We start from the raw sequence: 22,497 nt of genomic DNA on the forward strand, positions 1-22,497 counted from the left end.
ATCATGGGGCTCGTAGTCCAGCAGTTGCGCTGTCACAAAGCTCGCTGGCTCAGAAAGGCGGGCCTGCCAGGACTCCAGCTCCCAGAGGACACGGCGGCGGCGGCACCGGCACCCGCTCGGAGGGAGGAGGAGGAGCGGGAAGAGGGCGAGTGATCTATCCAGAGAAGGAAGATGGTGGAGCAAGCGGCGTGGTTCCCTCGTCAGGCAGCAACCGGCCCCGTCAACCCGCAGCAGCGCAGAGATTCCTCCGGGCCCCGAATCGCCTCCTGATAACCGCCTGCCCGCCCAGCCCGGCCATGCCCCGCTCACGCCGGGGCGACGGAGCCCGCCGGGGCGGCCGAGGTGAGCGCGGGGAGTCGGGGGCTGCTTCTCGCCCTCCCTCCGGCCGGGGTTTGGCCGGGAGGTGGGGTGGCGGACGCGGGAGTCACTCTGCTTAGGAGGAATAGAAATCCGGATCAGGCGCTTGGTCCGCGCGCTCTTCTGCTTCGCCCGGGGATCCCGGACAGCTGTTGCGCCGCGTGTCCGGAGGAGGTTGGCGCGCGTTCGCTTGCGGGGCAGATCTCCACCTCCTCTGCTGCCCATCTCTCTCTTCCGCAGGGCGGAGGGGCCCGGGGGTTGATGTGGGAACGGGGTACGAGGAGGGCTCAGTAGGCAGCTGCCCAGGCAGCCTTCACGCCTCGACTAGAGAAGCGGGAGCCGCCCGAGCGGAGCTTCTCCAATGAAGGCATTTCAAAGGGGGCGGGGGGCTCTCGGCCCCACTGAGGAGTCCGGGTGGTCTCCGGGCTCATTGGGAGCACAGCTGTCCCCAACCCCTCACCACGTGGCCTTTGAGAGAAGCCGCCCGGCTTTTCTGTTTCCTCGTTCTCCAGTTGCACATCCCGTCCCAAGGCGCCTTTCCCTTTCTCACTTCCTGCTGCCGCGCTTCACTTCAGAGCGGAGTGCCAAAAGGGCTTTAGTCCGACGCGTAAAACCATGGCGGTGTTTCCGAAAGTGACACGTGTATCCCAGTCTCATGTGCATGCATTCCCCTGCGTGCGAGGCGAAGCACATGCGTTCAGGCTTCCTGTTTTGCCCTGCTGTGGAAGTGCTTCTGAAACTCCCGAAGTGGCTTTGGCCTTTGCTGCTAGGCTTCACAGAGGCATCTGGTTGTCCACTCTGGGTAGCATGAGATTGTCCTTTATGGGACTTTGGTATGATCTACAGGGCTGCCTATAACAGTTGAGCAATGGAAAACAATAAGCCACAAATTAAGCCTTCCAGATAAGAGGATGGTGGAAAGAAACACAGCTTGACAGAAGTAACTGCATGTTCCTATAGCATACATTTGTTGTGAAATGCTTATTCCATATCTTCTGGTTGCCGCTTTCCAACCCCGGAGCAGTTCCTGGGGCAAATAGGGATGCATCTGATTAATCCTTATGATAAACTGATTGCAGTTTGCTGATTTCTTTGGCCAGTTAGTAAGAAAGAATGCCCTTGCTTAGGATTTGTTGCTTTTATATAGCATAGCTTGGCTACTTGCAAGCAACAGTTCAGGCATGTGGGCTCACCCTTCTCTCCATTTGCATGCTCATCTAGCTTGTCTTACAGTTGGATGCTGAGCTTTTCCTGTTTGTTCAGTGATAGAAGTCAAAGAGTTAGATCACTGCTGTTGCAGTCTTAGTTCTTACTGAGGTCGTAAACCTGTTTTGTGGTCCATACCACTTCAGGTGGGTGAGATCCCATAATTTACCCCCCCCCCCATCAGGGGTTGCCAGCGTGATGCCTACCTATCCTGGCAATGGTGCTCTTGAGATCTTCCCCTGGTGCACCTCTCTCTTATAGCCCCATGGATGGGTCATGAGATGGATGAAGCTGCTGCCAGTCAGTGTAGATCAGGCATAGGCAGACTCGGCCCTCCAGATGTTTTGGGACGACAGCTCACATCATCCCTAGCTAACAGGACCAGTGGACAGGGATGATGGGAATTGTCGTCTCAAAATATCTGGAGGGCCGAGTTTGCCTATGCCTGGTGTAGATAATATTGAGCCAGATGGACAGCTGGCCTGACTCTGTATATAAGGCAGCTTCCTATGTACCTACTTCCAAGCTTGTGTCTTTTCAAGGCTCAGATTAATTCTACTCAATCTGATTTTTACCCTTGTAAAAGCAAAGTGTGCATTTGCACTCTTTTTGTCTGGGGGGAGATCAGAGAAGTGACTTTGGGGTGGTGCCTATTGCATGTGCTCAAAAATCCAAATGTGCCCAAGGGCTTTAAAAAGTTAGTGACCCCAGACATGTAAGACAGTTCTCTGTACATAGAAAATAAGGGAGAATTTTTTAAAATTCCTCTGCATAGAGGGGCCTTCAGTCTGGTGGCAGCATGAAATAGTGCAGCCCTGGCATAGTTTTCGTATCTCGGAAACATCTAGGCTACAGAGAGTGATGGTTGAACTTTCTAGCTTCCAAGTCCATAAAGAAGCTAACCATATGTTATATACCTTGGTGTAAATGTCTTATCAGATGCTTTGCTTTCTTATAACAACCATTTGATGACTGTGTTCTTTGAAGTGTTTATTTAAAGCAAATAATAGGCTCAAACTCAGGGTCAAACTCTCCCAAAGCAGCTTCCGGCACAAAAAATTCCAATGTGTAGTCGATAATCTGTTACTTAGATGCAATAACATTACCAAATTAGTGTTACTGTTGGTCATTCAAATCACAAACATTTCCAGTAAAAATTATGAAATCAGATAAGCAGCTTAAAATTAATTCCTCTGTTTAAGAAAGATAGAGAGAAGGCAGCTTTAAACAACTGGCTCTTAAGAGCCTCCAGTGATGGAACCTTACATTGCTCAGCTAGAAAATAATTTTACAGCCATGGGCCGCCACTGAGTAGTTCCTATTTACTGCTACACATGAAACTGGAACAACCTTGAGAAGTGAAGCTCTGCTTTAAGCAATCTAAGCTGTTTGTGTCCAGACATCTTCAAGTTATAAGGTGTAATAGAGCAAATACGGGAGAGTGTGCAATCATAGAAGGTATGCATTACGGTAGCTTTATTATCCTGTGTGAAATTCTTCAAAGTCTGTAGACACCTGGATTGACTGTATCTCACGCTGGTCAACCCCTGTGTAAAATTATAATCCTTGGCTGGAATTACCCGCTGTGTGACTTTTTTGTACCTTCTGGTATAGCCCAGGCCAGTGTATGGCTCAGTGGGCTAAGCAGCATTGCTAATCATCTAGGCAAAATTTCTGTTGCGTATAACACAATAAAGTGAAATTATCTAGCGGAGTCTTTCTGGAGGGTTGGAAACAATTACATTTGTGGACGGGTGGCTTTGCATTGTGCTTTTTTCTTTTTGTTTTAAAGGCACACTGCTGCTTTAAAAATTGCCTACAATGTGGTGGGGGGTGGAGGAGGGAGAAAGAAACAGCACTTTGTGACCTTTACAGGTGTACTGAACAAATTTGTTTGCCCCTAAGAACACACAGCTGTAAGTGTCCCAGTCCTTTTATGTTTACTTTTTGACATCAGCAGCGGGAGAAGCACCTGCTTCTTACCTGTGTGCTGTGGAACTCTCTGGGAATCAGCATCTGTCTTTCAGCTTGACTGTGGTATCATCTGGAAAGCGTGCAATGCTCTCTCGACAGATATAAGCTGATGCTGCTTATGTAACAGTCTGGAAGCATGTGTATCCTGGGTGCTGCCATGTTCAAGTAGGTCTTTTTAGAATGTTATTATGGAGGCAGTGCTGGAAGCATGTGTTGTGGTTCTAGAAACCTTTTGGAAATTGAAGCCTTTTTGTACTGTGGCAGTCGACAATAGCCTGGCCACAGTTATCTATGCTTGAGTAGCATCTTTGGCTTGGCTACTGTCTTGCCTTGTTTGTGGGGTAAAAGAACTCTCGGAAGGCTGATTTGGTTTAAAATACAGCAGATAGGCTGCTGTCTGGCATGGACTAAGTGAAACAGATCTCAGGCTTCCTTACGTTTTCAGCCATAATTGAAACTGTTCTTTTCTCCCCTTGTTTCTAAGAGGACAAGCCTTTTCTGTGGTGGCTGTCTGCATGTGGGTTGCCTGTCCTAGGTCTGTACAGTGGTACCTCAGGTTAAGTACTTAATTCGTTCCGGAGGTCCGTACTTAACCTGAAACTGTTCTTAACCTGTAGCACCGTTTTAGCTAATGGGGCCTCCTGCTGCTGCCGCGCCGCTGGAGCCCGATTTCTGTTCTCATCCTGAAGCAAAGTTCTTAACCTGAAGCACTATTTCTGGGTTATCTGAGTCTTTAACCTGAAGCGTACGTAACCTGAAGTGTATGTATCCAGAGGTACCACTGTATGCCCAACACCCAGTGTTGTGTTTTAAGCACCAGGTAAAAACATTTTAATGCACCTAGGTATTTTAGTTCAGTGTGTGGATAGTGCTCTTTATTTCACTGGCTGCCCCTCTTTGAATTACAGTATTTTAGTTGAGTGGGCTGTATGGTGAGATGTACTCTATGCTTTCTATTTAAGAGGTCTGTGACAGTATCCTGAAAAGAAAGCCAATTCCCTTACAGAAATGTCCTCATTTAGAAACCACCATTTTGTCTCTTCTTGTATTTTGTCAAGTACGCCTTTTACACTGGAGCTGCCTCCCAAACTCATCTCAGTAAGTTTCCCTCCCACTCTCCAAATGTTGTTGTGACTTTTCCTCACAGGCTTCCTTGCCGGTTCTAATCCCTTTTTTAGCCTCCCTCTCTCTGCCTCTAGAGATGCTGGATTCCCATCAGCTCCATCCTGCATTGCCAGTAGCCAGGAATGGTTGGGAGTTGCAGTCCAGCAATACCTGAAGGCCTGCAGTCCCTCAACCCTGCTCTATTTAACACCCATGTATTGCTTTACAGAAGACATTTGCTATAGGCAAGGGCAAGGCACAGTGGGTGCTAAGCATTTTTACATCCTGTTGATTTCAGTGGGAGAGTTAAGCATATGCTGGATTCTGTCCTGTGAGTCTTAACCTGTTTTATTTGCATAGTCTATCTTTCTCTCCTGAGCTTGTAAGTCTTTGCCACTTAAGAATCCTGGCCTTTTGCTTTCCAATGGGCTGCTCTTGACAGGAGTACACCAGAGGCCTAGTCAAGGCAAATACCACATGCCCAAGAGTGCGGTGAAGGAAAAGAGTGCTAGAGACATGATCTACACTAGAACCTAACTACATGCCATGTTATGCATGTGATTAGTAATCACGGGGTTTGTGTTTAAAAATTAAATAGTAGGGAGAGGTAGGCACCAGGATCAGCACAAAGCAAAGGGAAATGCAAGCTCTTCTTCCCCAGCCAACAGTCTCTGTGAAATTCCCAACCCCAGTGCAGTAGTTAGCATTGGGAAAGTCGAGGCAGCAGTGCTGGTACACTAGAAAAATCCGCAAACCAGTAAGAAGACAATTCCTTTATTAGGACTCACAAAATAGTGAGGTGGCTTTTAAGTGATGCAGAACTCCTCAGCAGGCTGGGTGTTAAGCAAAGCAGATGGGGATGGGAGGAAGGGAGGGAGGGAAAGCTGGCTTGATGTCTGAAGCCACAGCTGCCTTTAATCACACTTCTGAAGGCGGAAGTCCTGTGCTGTAGTAGATTTGAGGCTTAATTGGATTAGGCTGCACTAGGTGGCATGAAGGTGTTGGTGAGGACTGCCCTGACATGCCTTCAGGAGCCACCCCAACCCCCAAATGGTGCAAAGCCACTCTCTCCTTGCAGCTGGGCAAAACTCAATGTACTGTTCTTTTGGCATCTGTGGAGCAAAGCGTTTGTAGCCTCTCTGAATAAACACAACCTCAGCCGGATGAGTATGTTAAAGTTCACACATGCATCTCTCCCCCTCTTGCTAGTTTTGCTGGTAAATTATTGTTTTTGCGAGGAACACCGTGTGAGACGAAAACCTTTGCCCTGTTGTCTGTTTTGGGGCTGGAGTGCCTGCATTCCTTATTGGCAGCTATTGCTTATTGCATTCCGTATTGGCAACTCCTTATTGGAGTTGGCGGTGCAGAATGCTTGCTCCAGCCTCCCTTCCTGGGTGCCACCATGCTGCTCTGTTCATTGTGGGGCCCAGCTGTGTACTCAGCAATCTGCTTTCATCTGGCTGGTGCCACCAGTGCAGCCCTCTCCTTGTATGGGGCTTTGAGCCAGAAGCCTCTTAACCCTTGAGTGGCTGCTCCTTTGATGTCACGCCTGCTCAGCAAGCAATGCCTGCTGCTTTGGGTGATGATTCAGTAGTGTTTAGCATCCCAGCTATTTTGCAGTATAGCCAGCTCCTAGGGAGCAGGTGTCAAATTCCCTTTCCTCCTCTCTCTCTCTCTGCTCTGTTCTGCCATAGCCCTAAAGCAGGGGTCAGCAAACTTTTTCAGCAGGGGGCCGGTCCATTGTCCCTCAGACCTTGTGGGGGGCCGGACTATATGTTACCATGATTATGACCCGCATTTTCGGCAAAAACCCTTATTGGGACCAACCCCAACGTTGCCCAAATGTGACTTTTTTGAGGGGGGTTCCCTCATACACCCACGCTGCTTCCTTTGTGTTTTATGCGTTGACAGTTATAATTTCTCTCATAAGGTGGGGTGGGGGGCTGAGGTAATCGCAACATTCCTGTCAGCCCTGGAGAGTGTTTGCGCATGTGTGGGTGAAGGGAAAAACCGTTGGCTACGCTTAGTCAGGCCGGTGCCACTCAAACAAAAATGTTCTTTTCCCCACATGAAGGAAGATGAGGCGGTGGCCTTTCCATGGCTCGCACTGTGTAGCTAATAAGTGGCCTCCCCAGCAGAGCGCAGAACTGCTTTGGAGTGCAGCCGCCCAGGTGCTCCCCGCTTCCTTTGGTGGGGAGCACCGCCGCCACAGACACTGGCGGGCATTGCTCCCGAGGCGCCTCTGAGCCCCTGCTGCCGCAACTGCCCTTCCTGAGGTCAGTCGCCGGCAGCTCCATGGTGGAAATCCAAACTGTGGCTCCTTTTCCCTCTTCCCCACCCCATAAGAAAATATTGCGCGCGACGGACAGAGAAGGGGCTTGTCTCAAGCAGCCACCCACCTCACTTTTGACCCCCAAGCCTGGCTGCATCGCAGAAACCATTGTGCGCGTGTGCTGTGCCGGCTGCCTGGATTCCTGGACCATCCGCGGGCCGGATCTAGAAGGCCTGATCTGGCCCACGGACCTTAGTTTGCCGAACCATGCCCTAAAGCCTCAGTCCTTGTCCTTTTCTAGCCTTGTATTTTTCAGTCTTTGGCATTTCCACGACTCTGCTGTTTTTAATAGGAGATAGCAAACAGATTTGGTCTCTTGTGCAACCCAAAAGCCAGGATGTCCTAACACATTTCATCAGGCACCGCAGTCCTTTTCTACAAACGTGACGTCTGAAACAAGGCTGTCGAATTGTTCTGAGCTGTTTGACTGAGCCATTGTCTGCCAGCTGTAACAATAGCCTCGCTTTTCTGTACAGTTCTGCTTTGGGTTTGCTTTCTGTGCTTTAAAAATAAACAAATTAAAAGCTTGTAGCTCATTTGACACTATCATGGCAGCATCTTCGTTGTTCCATGCTAATCCCCACCAACACATTTGGGCTGCATCCAGCCTAATGGATCACAGTTTCTGCGAGCATAGCAGGGGAAGGACGGGTGGCCCAGCGTAGCAGCTTGGCTGCCTTCCAAGGCTGCTTCCTCCTTGGCTTCTGCTTGGGGCTAGCTGAGGTGACAGAGTTCTCTCAGGCGGCTCAGCTGCTCCAGGGTGCCCTGCCTAGGATCCTTTGCACCTGTCCATCAGGGTAAGGCAACTGCTGCGATCTGTGGGCAGACGCGGCCCTTGAAGTCATTCTGCTGCAGCAGGAATGAAATTAACGCGGTTGTTGGTCCAGTCTGGTGTGATTTTGATTAGCTGCTGATACAGTTCAACAGTTGGGAGTGTGAACTTGGGACCTGTGAAGCATCTGCTAGAATCCAAGTTTATTCAAGGCCACACTCAGTGGCACTGAGTCGTCATTCCCTTTGCCATGAGTCTGTCAGGAGTGTTGAATGACAGTGATGAAGATGGGGGGTGGACAGGAAGTTTAGAAGCATAATAAAGTAATTTGCACACAAATCATAAATAGCAACAGTGATAGTGTAGACCACCTTTCCCCAATCTGGTGCCCTCTTGAGGTTTTGGACTACAACTCCCATCATCCCTAGCTAAGACAGCCTGTGGTCAGAATAATGGGAGTTGTAGTTGGCAACAGCTAGAGAGTACCAGGTTGTGTAGACATTGAATTTTCAGCATGTTTCCCCTCCCCCTTGGGACTGAGGTGGTTTGATGGTGGATTTTGACATATATAACTGTCACCTCAAGCTTCCTACATAGCTATAATTTCTGGTCCCATATAGATTGCTTGTAAGCGTGCGTCAGGTCCAGCTTTTCTCTGTCCTGTACAGTGGTACCTTGGGTTAAGTACTTAATTCATTCTGGAGGTCCGTTCTTAACCTGAAACTGTTCTTAACCTGAAGCACCACTTTAGCTAATGGGGCCTCCTGCTGCTGCCGCGCCGCCGGAGCACGATTTCTGTTCTCATCCTGAAGCAAAGTTCTTAACCTGAAGCACTATTTCTGGGTTAGCAGAGTGTGTAACCTGAAGCGTATGTAACCCGAGGTACCACTGTATTTCTGTCTGCAAATCTGGAGTCCCCAGTTGGTTACCCAATCCCTTCCCCAATTTAAGACTAGACAGAATCATAGAATCCTAGAGCTGGAAGGAACCACAAGGGTCATCTAGTCCAGCCCCCTGCAATGCAGGAATCATTTGCCTAACATGGGGTTCAAACTCATGCTCCTGAGATTAAGAGTCTCATGCTCTACCGATTTAGCAATCCCAGCTAATAGCTGCCTGAGACTATTCTGTGCCATTTCTTTACCTGCCTACTATTGGGGGGGGGGGTTTGGGAAGTTCCTCCTCCAGTTATTGAAGAATTGAGATCCCTGGTCAGACTTGCAGAAGAGATGAGGATTAATTTTATTTGCAGATTACAAGGTCATGCCAAACCCTGGGTGAAATGAGCCCCTGTATTAACCCCTCTATGCTTCTAAGTCATTTGGATCAATCTGAATTTAATCATGCATTTTATGAAGTTGTGCTCTGTGCGTATTGATTGTGGCAGTGCTAGGTTGTTTTGGTTTTGCAATTTTATCATAGCCTATGGGTGAAACAAATAAACTAATAGACTGAAGCTGTGCTATTATGTTTTTGCCTTCACCACAATACTCCATTTTCTTAACCACTTGCTTCACAACTTGGCTACTTCTGTTTAATTCTCTCTGAAAACAATCAACTATGAATTTACCCAAGCGTCTTTTCCTGGTAGCTTTAAATAGTTCTTGAATGGATCCGACTCAACTTATTTCTTTGGGCGCTGAAAAATCATTTGACAAAATATATTGGCGGTTTTTATTTGTCACTTTGTAAAAATTTGGATTTCCTCAGGAATTTATGAAGTGAATTAGAATTTTATACCTCCCTCCTAAATTGTATGAACAAATGGTTCCTTCAGATCCAGATTTTAACCATATGGGGATTAATGGCTGAATAACAAAAGTGGACTTTGAGTCCTTATGGTGGCTAAGAAACTTATACTTTTTTGCTATCCACCATCTATTACACAATGGCTTAGAGACCTTACTTCCTTGGTTACATATTTGATATAGGCGCCAATCTCATGCAGATACCTATCTGGACATATTGAACACTTATATTAACTAGCATGTCTATTTTAAAATCTATGTACTGATGGCCATTGTATTTGCAATGGGAACATATGGCCATTTGTTAATAGTATATTTTTATTTTCTCTTTTTTCAGTAGTTTGCTTATTTTTTCCTTTCTCTTTTCTGTTCCTTGTTAAAGCTGCAAGCAAATAAAATAATTTTTTTAAAGCTCTGGTCCCTTAAAGTCAGAAAGGGTTAAAAGGGGGGCCCCTTCATCCCCTTCCATATGGTTCTGATTATCTCCTGGTCCAGGCCTTGAACATTTATCAGTAGGGTGTGCCGAAGCTGACAGTGCTGACTTTAACCAAAGGCAGTAGCCGGCTTATAGCTATCCAGGGATGTCAAGGGATTGGGCAACTAGTCTTGCTTTAGGTGAGTGGGAAAACAGGGTTGTCCACCCTTCCTTTCCTGACAGGTGACTGCAGTTTTTCTGCAGCAGAACTGCCCTAGCTTGCTTTACCATTAAGGCTTATGCAGTACAGTCTTGGACAGTATCATTGTTCAGTGGAGCTTGTGAGGTTGAGGTTTCATAGAAGCATCTTGGACTTGTTCTTTACAACAGAAAGAAGCATAGCTGGTTAAAATGAAGGTGCCATTTTGCTTGTTGTTTAGAAAAAAAGTTCGGAAACCAGAACACTCACTTCCGGTTTTCGATCGTTCAGGAGCTGGAACATTCGACTCCCAAGGCGTTCGGGAGCCAAGGTTCGACTGTGATCCTAGCACATGGTTAGAAAGTTGTTTCTGCAGAAGTGCAAAGTAAAAGAAATGGTTATCTATATGGGTTCCATGGCATTGTCTTGCCAAATGGTGAAGATTAGACAAGGGCCATAACTTAGTGGTAATTATATGTCTCAGGTTCAATCCTTGGCATCTCCTAATAATAATAATAATCTGGGCTGCTCACAACAGAATATTAAAAACACGATAAAACATCAGACATTAAAAACTTCCCTAAACAGGGCTGCCTTCAGGTGTCTTTTAAAAGTCAGATAGTTGTTTATTGACATCTGATGGGATGGCGTTCTAAAGGGCAGGAGCCACTACCGAGAAGGCCCTCTGTCTGGTTCTCTGTAACCTCACTTCTCGCAGTGAGGTTAGAAAGCCCTCAGAGCTGGACCTCAGTTTCCAGCTGGGAAAGATTTCTGTCTGAAACCCTGGAGAGCAGCTGCCGATCAGTGCAGACAACACTGAGCTAGATAGGACAATGGTCTGACATGGTATATTGCCGCTTTCTGTGCTCCTGCTTTCCAAGATTTCTGATTAGGTGTAGAAGTGTGGGAAATACTGTATTTTTTGCTCTATAAGACTCACTTTTTCCCTCCTAAAAAGTAAGGGGAAATGTCTGTGCGTCTTAAGGAGTGAATGTAGGCTGCGCAGCTATCCCAGAAGCCAGAACAGCAAAAGGGATTGCTGCTTTCACTGTGCAGCGATCCCTCTTGCTGTTCTGGCTTCTGAGATTCACAATATTTTTTTTCTTGTTTTCCTCCTCCAAAAACTAGGTGCGTCTTGTGGTCTGGTGCGTCTTGTGGAGCGAAAAATACGGTATCTCATCTACTTTGAGTGGGCACTTAGCTTGTTAAGTGGCGGATTTCATACCATGGTAAATTCCTTCTTTGCAAATAGTCATCTGTAACCCCCCTCGGTCACAGGTAGGGAAAAGGAAGGCCCTGTCTCATGTTCCACATTCTTCAGATAGGGTGCATTCTAGGGAAACACAGTGTGCATCCTGTAAGTCATACAGGTGAACGTCTCACTTGTTCTGACCTTTTCTCCTCTCTTCCTCCTAGGAGCTCACCGGATTGCAAAGATGGAGTCTCAGGCCAGTGATGACGATGCAGCCAGTGAAGTGCTGAGTCACTACAGCAGCGCCAGTGAGACGACCAGTGTGACTGAAGAAGTGACAGGTGAGGGTGGGCAGAAGTTAGAGACGGAAACCCTGGCCTTCTGTGTGTTGAGCAAAACTTTAGATTTTGTAAACACTACTTTCAAACCTCAGGAAGCTCCACACAACATAGTGGTTTTTCTTCCTGGAATGTTTTTTTCACCCTTCAGAATTTAGAGGGATGTGTGTGATAATTTTTGGGGTATGGGGTGGGGAGTCATTGAGAAGGAAGACTTGCTGCTCTACAAAAAAGATTGGGGACAGGAGAATACGTGAGCTTTTTAGCAAAACTTCCACCACATGTTCAGGTTTGTTAGAATCTCCTCCAGGTCATAAGACAGGGAAAGGTGACAAAATTTGGTTATTTTGGGTTGCAAATTACATTAGCAGATAACATCTGCAGACGAATTCACAAGCTTGCAAAAAAAAGGGGGGAAAAGAAAAACCACCTCACACAACAAACTGGTATGTAGAGTGTCTTAGAATCAAAATAAAGAGTTTTAGGATGCTGTAATGGATGTGATATACCCCACCATGTGACCACATAAAAGGCACACTTCCAGAGACATTGCTTTGTATGAATTTTTTTCCACCGAGTTGGTACTCAGAGTGGCTTTCAACAAAGCAATTAAAAGCATGGATGGTTTAAAAAAATGGTTGCAGGTGTGGTGTTGTTGTTGTTGTTTGCTGTTACTAAAACTTCATTAATTACAGTATAATTCCATTTGAGCTGATACAGTTAAATCTGCTGCCAGGACAATTCATAACTCAAGACTGGTCAAAAGCCTGTTGAGCAAGCGTCTCAAACAAAAAACCTGTTGAAATGCTACGATAAAGAATCCACTAGCAGTTCTGCCAGCACTGTTCAGACTTTCAACCCTTGTTCCCCTTTCTTTAGGGGTACAAGATCTTCAGGCTGTGGGTTTGGATGGTCCAATCTTACTTTAACGCTTTCCTCCCCTGCTCTCATTTTTTCTGTTTTTCCGCAGGAGGTGAAGCAGTGGATGAGCAGGCGCAGCAAGAGGAGGTGGAAGATAAACTGAAGGAGTGCATTGACAATGTGATGGACAAGAGGTGTGAGGCTCATCGGCTTATTCCATGCCCCCCTGAGGATGCTCAGTCCTCCCTGGATTGTTGTTGTTTTTCCCCCACCCCTTTAAAGTTTTCCCTCCCAAAAGTTACTTTTAATTCTGGAAAGTAGTTCTGATTCCTCCAAGCCTGCTCATACGTACAGAAACATAACACTCATCACTTGGGCTGCCTAAGAGAACTGTGTTCCCTGTTAGCATTTAGACTGCTTCAGTGGCAAGCTGCCAACCGGGATAGGCTGGGTGCAGCTCCATTGAGAAGAACTTGGCAGAAGTGCACACAGCGCTTGGCACTTCTCACTACAACCATATGAATTACCGCTGCCCTTCTGGCCATGCTGCCTCGATTATTCAGAGTCAACTTCTGAACTGGGGTGGTGGTCTGCACAGTTCGCAGAACATCATTGACTTAGCCTGCGTTCTGATCTCTGTCACACCATGGAATTATTAGGAGGTGCACACTGGGATATATCATGTATACTTCTGGTGTATTTCCTGATATGCAGAAGCGGTTGGTTCTGAGCCGCAGAGCTATGTACACACTGCCCTCCCCCAGTCAAAAAAAGGTATGTCTCTTGTGCAGGTCAGAGTGCATACTGTGTACCTGTTAACTTCACACTGAATCAGTAGGAATATTGTAGCAGGTGAAGAATTTGCTGAACTGTTCAGAAAGATGAAGTAAATCTGAGCGAGCTGACTTTATTTGGCACTGAACTTGGATTATTGTGAGGCTCTTGCATGGCTCTTGTTATGACTCCCATCTCTCTCTTTCTGACATCTTTCCAGTGCCAAGACACGGCAGGTTGCTCTAGAGAGCCTGCGACTGGCCTTCTCCTCCAAGACGCTCTTTGACTTCCTGTTGGAACGCAGGCTCACCGTGACAGACTCCTTAGAGAAGTGCCTGAAGAAAGGTGGGTCTCTGCAACCTTTAGTACAGCACCATTATTTAATACAGACAGAGTTGATCCAGCCTAACCAAAGCACTTCCAAGTCCCATTTGGTTTCAGCAGGAGAAATGAGCACCTGCTTTAATTAAATCTCTCCCACCGAAAACAACTGGGCATGAAAGTGGTTTGGGTGGATTGTGTTGGCAGTTTCATACTTTTCTAAATAAGGTAACTTCTGGTCATTTTTATTGTCCTTTTGTAATTTGATACTTCTGTCAAGCATAAAGATTGTGAAGTTACCATATTTGATGAATAATAATAATAATAATAATAATTTATTATTTATACCCCTCTCATCTGGCTGGACTTCCCCAGCCACTCTGAGCGGCTAATGTAAACATTTCCACATAAGTTTTCATATATCGTTAACAACCACCTTATAAGATAGGCTAGTGTGATAATCTCCTTGTTACTAGTACGAGCAGAGGGCGACTGCAACTCGCCCCAGGTTTACTGTGAATTTTGAACCAAGGCTTCCTGGCTCTCTCACAAAATGAGGCATGTTAGTGCTGCCGTTCTCCCATCCGTGAAGGACTGGTAGGTTTCTGTGACATCTCCATGTTATATGGCAAAGGGATAGAGCTTTACTTCTCTATGTTCATTTTAACAACTTGCGTGCTTCTTGCCTGCCCTCTTGATGTTGCCTTTGAAATACCCTCTGCATCAGAGATGGTGAGTCATTACAACCCTCCCAGATATTGGGCTACAACTCCCATCAGCCTCAGCCAACATGGCCGATGGTCAGGGATGATAGGAATTGTAGTCAGACAACATCTGGAGGGCCGCAGCATCTTTGTCCCAGTTCTATATCCTGTAGGCAACCTTTTGCCTTTAAAACCACTTTGGAATATTGTGAGACAGTACTGCGCCAGGGCGGAAATGATGCCGCTTCTGGTGCTCTGTGCCCCCGCAATTCTAAGTTTCATAACTGTCCCGTGTTCCCTGTTTTCTTGCACATGACTAGTGCTGTTTTGAATATTTTGCATGAGAGGGAAAGGCAGCTTATTCTCTTCCTCCTCTCAGGTAAAGGGGAGGAGCAGTCCCTTGCTGCTACTGTCCTTACACTACTGTGCCTTCAGATGGGCTCGGGGCCCGAGGGGGAGGAGGTGTTCCGCAGCCTGAAGCCCCTCCTCACCACCATCCTCACAGACTCCTCAGCCAGCCCAATTGCTCGGCAAAGTGTGAGTAGCACTTCTTTTTTTCTGCCTCGGAGGAAATCTTGTGGGAGGGAGATGCTACTGGGCACTCTGGGAAATGGTTTCTTAAAATGGCTACTTGGAATGGCTTTGACGTTGCCTTGTCCTGTCTTCCTTTTTCTCTTCCGTCTCCCCCGGTAGTGTGCCACTGCTCTTGGGATGTGCTGCTACATCGCTGCTGCAGACATGGAGGTAACTTACACTAATTCTTTAACTTGACAGGCGGTAGCCAGCGAAGCAAGAACCTAGATCTCCCTCCCCTCCTGTATGGGGTGGTGTAGTAGTAGCCAGGCAGGGTCAGCAAACTTTTTCAGCAGGGGGCCGGTCCACTGTCCCTCAGATCTTGTGGAGGGCCGGACTATATTTTTTGGGGGCGGATGACCGAATTCCTATGCCCCACAAATAACCCAGAAATGCATTTTAAATAAAAGGACACATTCTACTCATGTAAAAACATGCTGATTCCCTGACCGTCCATGGGCCGGATTTAGGCGATTGGGCCGGATCCAGCCCCCGGGCCTTAGTTTGTCTACTCATGACTAGAGTGTCTTTGAATACTGATCCTTGGAGTTTGTCAGGTCTAGATTAGTTGTAAGAGTGCCCGACTCCACCTTGCTCTCAAATTGTTTCAGAGAGTATTTGTTACTTTCTGAAAAGTGGTTAGCCTAGTATTGATCCCCTTAAGTGTTTTAGGGAAGCCATTCATTTTGCATTGAGAAACAGCCCCTTGACTAGAGATTCCTTGCATAACTCAGTCTATTGAGACTCTTCCATAGTCCCTTCTGATTAAATAGCTCCTGGTTTTTCCACCCACGGTTTTTATCCCATGCTGCTTCTCTGGTGTACCACTTAGCTATTGCTTTTGTAGTTACACAGAGGACTGGCTACCTCACTACAGGTAGAGCCAATTCCTTTTGGATCAGCCCAGAGAGGTGGGACTAAGGTGAGCTGCTCTCTGCATTAGGACATGGTCATAGCTGGACTTACCTATTCAAGTTGAAACTGGTGATTTAAGGCTTCATTCACCAAAATGGACTCATTCTTCATGCACAGGAATACTTAACAGATTTACAAGGGGAAAGCACATACTGTAAGTGCTTTGAGGTGTGCGTTTCATTTCTAGAATAAAAGAGAACAAGAATAAGCACTTTGGGTGTCATAGAACTTTAGGGCTGCAGTTGACCCAACTTTCCTGCATTGGCAAACCTGGCTCCCTCAGAGTTGATTGCCAGCGAAATGTGAACCCAGATTATGTGCCACCCTGAAGCCCCAGCATAGTTCACCCAGAAACTTAGATACTCTTCTGGTTTATTGTATCCTTTTTAGTTTCTCTTATTGTTTCTGTGAGAACTGACTGATCACTTCCCACCCCTTCCAGGACTTGGTTTCCTGTCTTGCCTGCCTAGAAGGCATCTTTGGCAGTTCCTGCAGCACGGATGCCAGCTTGGTGCCCTCTCAGCACAGTCCTCTGCTCCAGACCTTGCATTGCAATGCACTCCAGTCATGGTCTCTGCTCCTCACCATCTGCCCAAGCACCCAGATCAAGAAGATTCTGGACAAGTGAGTGTTGAGATTGAGTGCAGGGTAAGAGGTGGGGAAGTAGCTTGATGATCAGAATGGGGAAAGGGTGGCTTATTCTGTGGTTAGCCATCTTATTCTGCCTCCACTGTTGGAGGTGCAGTCAGCTTCTGACGGCCAGTTGCTGGGAATCAGAAGCAGAGACGGTGCTGTTCCGCTCTGGTCTTCTTTGCGGGCTTCCCATGGGCATCTGGTTGGCCACTGTGAGACTAGATGGGCCACTTGCCTGATCAAGCAGGGCTGTTCTTACATTCTTACCTTGTGCTCTCCTTCTACAGTCACTTACCCAAGTTGCCTCTGATGCTGTCCAGTGATAACGTCAACCTTCGGATTGTGGCAGGTGAAACGATTGCACTGCTCTTTGAACTGGCTCGAGACATGGAGGTAGGATATAGCACTTCCTGATACTTGCATGCACACATGTGAGGTCCCTCTTCTGCTCGTGACCATGCAATATTGGAGGCAATATTGCACTGAACGCCAGCTTCTAGGGAGCAGAAAGGTCTGCTGCCTTCGTATTGCAGAGCCCTGTTATTGCCCATTGTGAGAAACAGGTTGCCCAACTAGATAGGCCTTTGGTCTGGTCCAGCAAGGCTCATCTTGGGTTCTTGTGGCCCCTGAGACCTTTGCCAATTAGCAGGGGTGTGGTGGGTGGGGACTTAAGAAGATCCCTTCTGGATCAGGTCAATGGCTTATCTACTCCAGCCTCCTGTTCCCACAGTAGCCAACCAGATGCATATGGGAAGCCTGCAAGCTGGTTGGAAGACCCAGTGAAGAAAATAATAGTCTTGACAGCAATTCCAAATCTTATCAACTTCCAAGTTGCATTCCCTGTGTGCACACGAACACACACACGCTCTCTTAGTATCTTAGGATATGATAATCATTTGAAGCAAACCCTGTGATCTCCTTTAGCTTTGTGTTGATAAAAGACTGCCTTAGAAAATTTAATCTTGAGTAAAATGCTGTCCCACTCAAAATTTGTGAGTAAATATGAGGAAAGGGTGGATCGGTCTACTTTGTTGTCTTTGTCCATTTTGCACATATTCATGAGTTGTTTCATATGGTTTCTGCAGCCACCTTTTTATTGCAAAACACTCCTTTTATCCTAAAATACACATTTTCTAAATGTATGTCAGCACATTGTTGCTGTTTTTTTAAACTGAGCGTTGAATTGCAAAATTCATGTGTGAAATCCAAATTGAAAACTAATTTCCAATCTACACATTAGTCCAGGAAGTCAGGTTGGCTTGCAGTGGAATTCACAGGAATTGAATTCCTCAGATGTAGGGATCTGAGGCATAGGATCCTGTTCCTTAAATGAATGTGGACCGATAAAAGACTGATAAAAGTACATGCCTGGACAGCAGGTGCCGGGAGCCCCATTTCAGGCCACAGAGAGTTTCCCGAAGGAGTTGTGAGATGCAGATACAAAAAGTAAAACTAGGGAAAGAGCTGCAGCCTCTCTATCCTTTTGCACCTCTCGCTGCCTTTTGGGTGGCCTGCAAGTTGAAGCTTCTGCTTGACACCGTTCATCTTTTTTGTTGTTGTCCATAGGAGGATTTCTTTTATGAAGACACTGACCTGCTCTGCACAAAACTGAAAGCCCTGGCCACAGACAGCAACAAGTACAGAGCCAAGACCGACCGGCGCAAGCAGCGCTCCATCTTCCGCGATGTGCTGCATTTCATTGAGGTGCCTTGCCCGGCTCATGCCGCCCTTGCCTAGTTCAGAAGAGGGCTCCTCCCTCCGCATTGCTTCAACCCTTAGATTTCCCAGAAGAACAAGGCACAGGGACTTGAGGGCCTTTATAGAATTGTGCTCCTTTAACTCCATCTTTGTGATGCACAGGCTGCTACTATTCTGAGGAAAAATGCACTCCGTGCATGTTTAAGAGCCATTCTCATCTTTTTTTGCCCCCATAATGTTCCATGTGTTCCAATCTTATGACCTGGTGTTCAAAATCTGTCTCAGATGAAAGCTCTGGGCTTACCCTCACGTTCCTGGAAAGGGAGGAAGGGAGCGTGTCAGTAGAGGGTTTTCTCTGTGAGCACTTAGGGCAGCTCTGCTGTCCTGCTTTCCAGGACATAGTATCCATGAAACTCTCTGTGGTAGGCACTGGGGTAGTGTGGTGCTTGCATGAAATGCCTGTGAGTGGCTTTCTTCTGCTGTGAGGTAGCGTCCATGAAGCTGCCACTTTTCAGCAGTAAGAGAGACAACATGGTGCTGAGCTTTGCTCGTGAGATGTGGGGTGAGATGAACTTCCGCTCTCTCTTTCTCTACGGAGTCTCCAGCTGCCTTTTCTTCCCTGCTCCAGAATGGGGAGTGCCATGAGGAGACGATCAAGTTTGGACTGGAGTGTATGTATGTGGACAGCTGGGCAAGGAGGAGAACATACAATGCCTTCAAAGAGGCTCTTGGCTCTGGGGTCAGGCACCACCTTCAGGTAAGGGCAGAAGAGTCCACGTGGGGCTCCTAAGGTTTATTCCTTGCCTTTGTGCTGGTCTACCGGGGCTGCTGCTCTCTCGGCTCCAAGAATTTCCACTAAATGGGTGTTGTCGTCTTGCCCACAGAACAATGAGCTCCTGCGTGAGATATTTGAGCTGGGGCCCCCGCTAGTGCTGGATGCTGCAGCTATTAAAGCCAGCAAGATATCGCGTTTTGAGAAGGTACGTCAGCGGTGCTCCTAGTATTTCTGCTGCCATTGGCTCCCTCACTTTGCTTTGTTAAGTTTCGGTGTTATTTTCTTCTCTGCAACATCAGCAAACCTGTGTGCATCTTTCCCCACCAATGGCAGCTTGCCATAGACAGCCTATTTCCTAGTAACAACCTTTAGGTTATGTGACCACTCTGGCCCTCTAGAGAAATGTGCAGTGGCATAGCCAGATTATGGCTGAAATGCAAGTCTTCAGATGGTGTGGAGGTGACATGTAGAAACCAGTAAATGTGTGTGTTTTAGGCAGGGGGCGAGGGGTGTGTGTGTGTGTATGTAATATAATAAAACCAGGTGCTGGGGGCAAAGGAGAGGGGGTTCTTGCCGTGCCTGTGAATGCCCCTGAGGCATAGCCAGCAACTTCTGCAGACACAGTGTTGGACTACATGTCTCTTTTGGTCTGATTTGGCAGAGTTTTTCTGATATTCCCTCAGCTAATTTCCCCCTCTGTCTCTCTTTCTTTTCTCTTTCTGCATCCCCACAGCACCTCTACAACTCGGCTGCTTTCAAGGCCCGGACGAAAGCAAGGAGCCGTGTTCGAGATAAGCGAGCCGACGTCCTTTGAGGGAGGCTTGTTTCCTCCTCCTCTTGCTGCTGCCGCTGCTGCTGCCGCCTTCCATACAAGCCAATGCGCTACAGACCTGGAACACTGTGAACCTTGTGGGTGGAGGGAGAGCCTGGGGCAAAGGAGCCCTGTTGCCTTCTCTCTTTACGAAAGCTGGGCTTGTGCCATGCCCCCCTCTGCTCCCCCACCATTGTCTGGGGGCTTTTATATATGTACAGAATAATATTTAAATGTCTTGTCTCGAATGTTTGAATCGTGGCGGGATGGCAATGGGCAGGTGCCATTTTTATTTTTTTAACCAAAAAAAAAATATCTAAGCGAGGTTGGGTAGTGGGGAGGCTTATTTTTCCTCCCCACTGCTTTTTTAAGCCAGTGATTCTTTTTTTAAAAAGCCCCATCTTTCCCCCTGTCTCTGATGCGGAACACATCCTGCAGTTGCCGTTGCAGTGTGTGCAGTGAAATCAAGGACTAGATCTTCCCACCCCCTTCCGCGGTGAGAACTTCCAGTGAGGTACCCAGTGCAGGAGGCTGGCTTAGTTGTAAGGCTAAAGGCTGCAGTTGTCCAGGATGGAGGTGGCGAAAGTACCGGCTTGAGGTTTGGTGCCTTGGGTTCTTCCCCTCCGGTGTTGAAGATACTTTGCCTTTGGGTTGAATGAAATGTACACTAGAAATCAGTGTGGTTGTTTATTAAAGGCTGGGCTGACAGCACCATGAAAGGGGCTGTACCTCTTCTCTGCTCATGCAGCTGCTATTTTTTGCAGCCTCTCTCTGACACCCATCACTGTCTTTAACTCTGTTCTCTCACGTGATTATAATGCTCAGTTTTACTCCGCACTTGCATGGCTGCTGCTTCTCTTTTCTTCTTCTTTGATGGCAGAATGAAAAGCCAACAAAAGCCTCAGGGCAAAGAAAGGGCCCGTCCTCTGGCCACCCTGGCAAAGCTCCTCATAGTGGGGCATGTTCCCCTGTTGTAGGAGAAGAGTCCTGTGGCTTATTTGGCTGGTGTAAAGTTGGTGTGTGGTGCTTTGCCCTGCTCAGTGGGCCCTCCTGCCTTCAGAAAGCTGAATTCTGTGAGCATATATTGCATAATTTATTTTAAGTCTGCTATGTGGTGGTGAGCTATACAGGGGCCCCGTTACTTTGACAGCTGCAATTCTTGCTATCCCTCATCATTTTTTTCAAGGCATGGTCTACGTGCTTCCTCTTTTGTGCAGCTGTAAAGACTGATATCCAGATTAATATATAATAGGAGTGATCTGGACCAGCTAGTTGTATTATGCTTCCATTGATTTCAGCGCGGCTTAGGTGAAACTAACTTAGTTTGCATCAGATCCTGTATAAATGTATACTATCCTTGTGCTCTCTCATTCATTCACATACAACTACATATTCTTAGGAGGTTGAATTCTATGCCTAAAGTTAGTCTGTGTTTCTGCAGTGCTCACTTGCACAGAATCCTAGCCTTGCACTTGAGTACCAGGAAATCAGCAAATGGAGGAATCTGGCAGTATGAAGAACTGCCGCTCACCGTTTTGCTTCCCTCATTTGGCTTCTCTGTAATGTATTTTGGGGGATTTTGACATCACAAATAGGATAAGGGTGTGTGTGTGTGTGTGTGTGTGTATAAAGCTTCAAACCTTTGCTGTCCAGACTGGAGACATAGCACATCATCGTCACAGAGCAGAGTTAATGGAAAGTACGCTTTTTCTCCTGGTACCTTGCTCTATTGATCTCTGAAACACATTGCCTCACTTTCATAGTGTTGCCAGCAGAAAATGCCCATGTTGGCCTATTTGGCTTTAAATCGAGAGAAGATATTAAACATAAAGTGGTAGGTGAAAAGCCATATTCCTATTGACATGACCTCATCAGCAGTGGTGTATGGGCATAGAACTTATGTCTGGGGGTTGAAAAGTTGCAAGCTTCATAGATATTTGCAGAATTAATCAGGGGTGTCCTGTTGTGCGTCCTGCAGCTCAGGAGTTGTGCTGTGCCTTTCCTTCCCATACATACTCAGACTCCAGCTGAGTTGTGCAGATCTGTACAATGAATGCATGCATTATTATTATTTATTAGGTTTGTTAGTCGCTTGCGATCTGAAGGTCTCCAAGTGACTTACAGTACTTACCATGTGATATGTACCCCCATATCGCAAGGCATATTGAGTAGTTCCTCCCAGAAAGCAATTGCTCAAGAGGATTTGCCCTTGCCTAGTGCCAAACTGAAGGGTTGTCCTAACTCTTGTGTTTGGGCCACCAGGAATTCTGCTGCTGGCTTCCTGCCATTCTTTTTACTCCAGGTTCAGTTGTGAACTTTGGGGCTGGTGCATCAAAGCAGGGAGTCTACATGTCTGCATTGCTATGACTGTAGTTAGAATCAGAGTGTAGAATTCGGATAATTTCAGCTATCCCTTTTTGTTTTAAAATAAAATCTAGCTTCCTTGAAGAACAGACTGGGACCATATACCCATTTTTTTCCTTCAGAAACGGTCTTGAAAAACGAGTATCCGGAATCCTGTGCACTGTCGAGTGGGGGGGGGCAGGAATTAGGCGCTAATTAAGGAAAGGACAGGCTCATATGTCACATTTACATGTAATTGTTCAACAAAAGCAAGGTATTGTGGCCGCAGAGAGGTTTGACATAGGTAGTTCAAGCTGCTTCCGTTTTAGCAGCCTGAGAGAACACAAGGGTTTCCTTCTGCTCTGCCAGTGTGGTGTAGTGGTTAAGAGCGGTAGTCTCGTAATCTGGGGAACCGGGTTCGCGTCTCCGCTCCTCCACATGCAGCTGCTGGG

At 46.9% G+C, this 22,497-nt stretch overlaps 1 protein-coding gene across 1 annotated transcript; it reads left to right on the plus strand.

Moving 5' to 3' along the window:
- Positions 1-8: 8 nt before the first annotated feature.
- Positions 9-22,155, plus strand: IFRD2 (interferon related developmental regulator 2). Its single transcript, XM_083488744.1, has 12 exons — positions 9-342; positions 11,524-11,640; positions 12,608-12,692; positions 13,493-13,617; positions 14,677-14,834; positions 14,991-15,041; positions 16,228-16,409; positions 16,706-16,811; positions 17,985-18,122; positions 18,745-18,873; positions 19,001-19,096; positions 19,625-22,155. The coding sequence occupies exons 1-12, from the start codon at positions 297-299 to the stop codon at positions 19,703-19,705; spliced, it is 1,314 nt and encodes a 437-aa protein (XP_083344870.1). The 5' UTR covers positions 9-296; the 3' UTR covers positions 19,706-22,155.
- Positions 22,156-22,497: the final 342 nt, after the last annotated feature.

Source organism: Podarcis liolepis (assembly GCF_965112155.1).
Source record: "Podarcis liolepis genome assembly, chromosome: 2".
Taxonomy (NCBI): domain Eukaryota; kingdom Metazoa; phylum Chordata; class Lepidosauria; order Squamata; family Lacertidae; genus Podarcis; species Podarcis liolepis.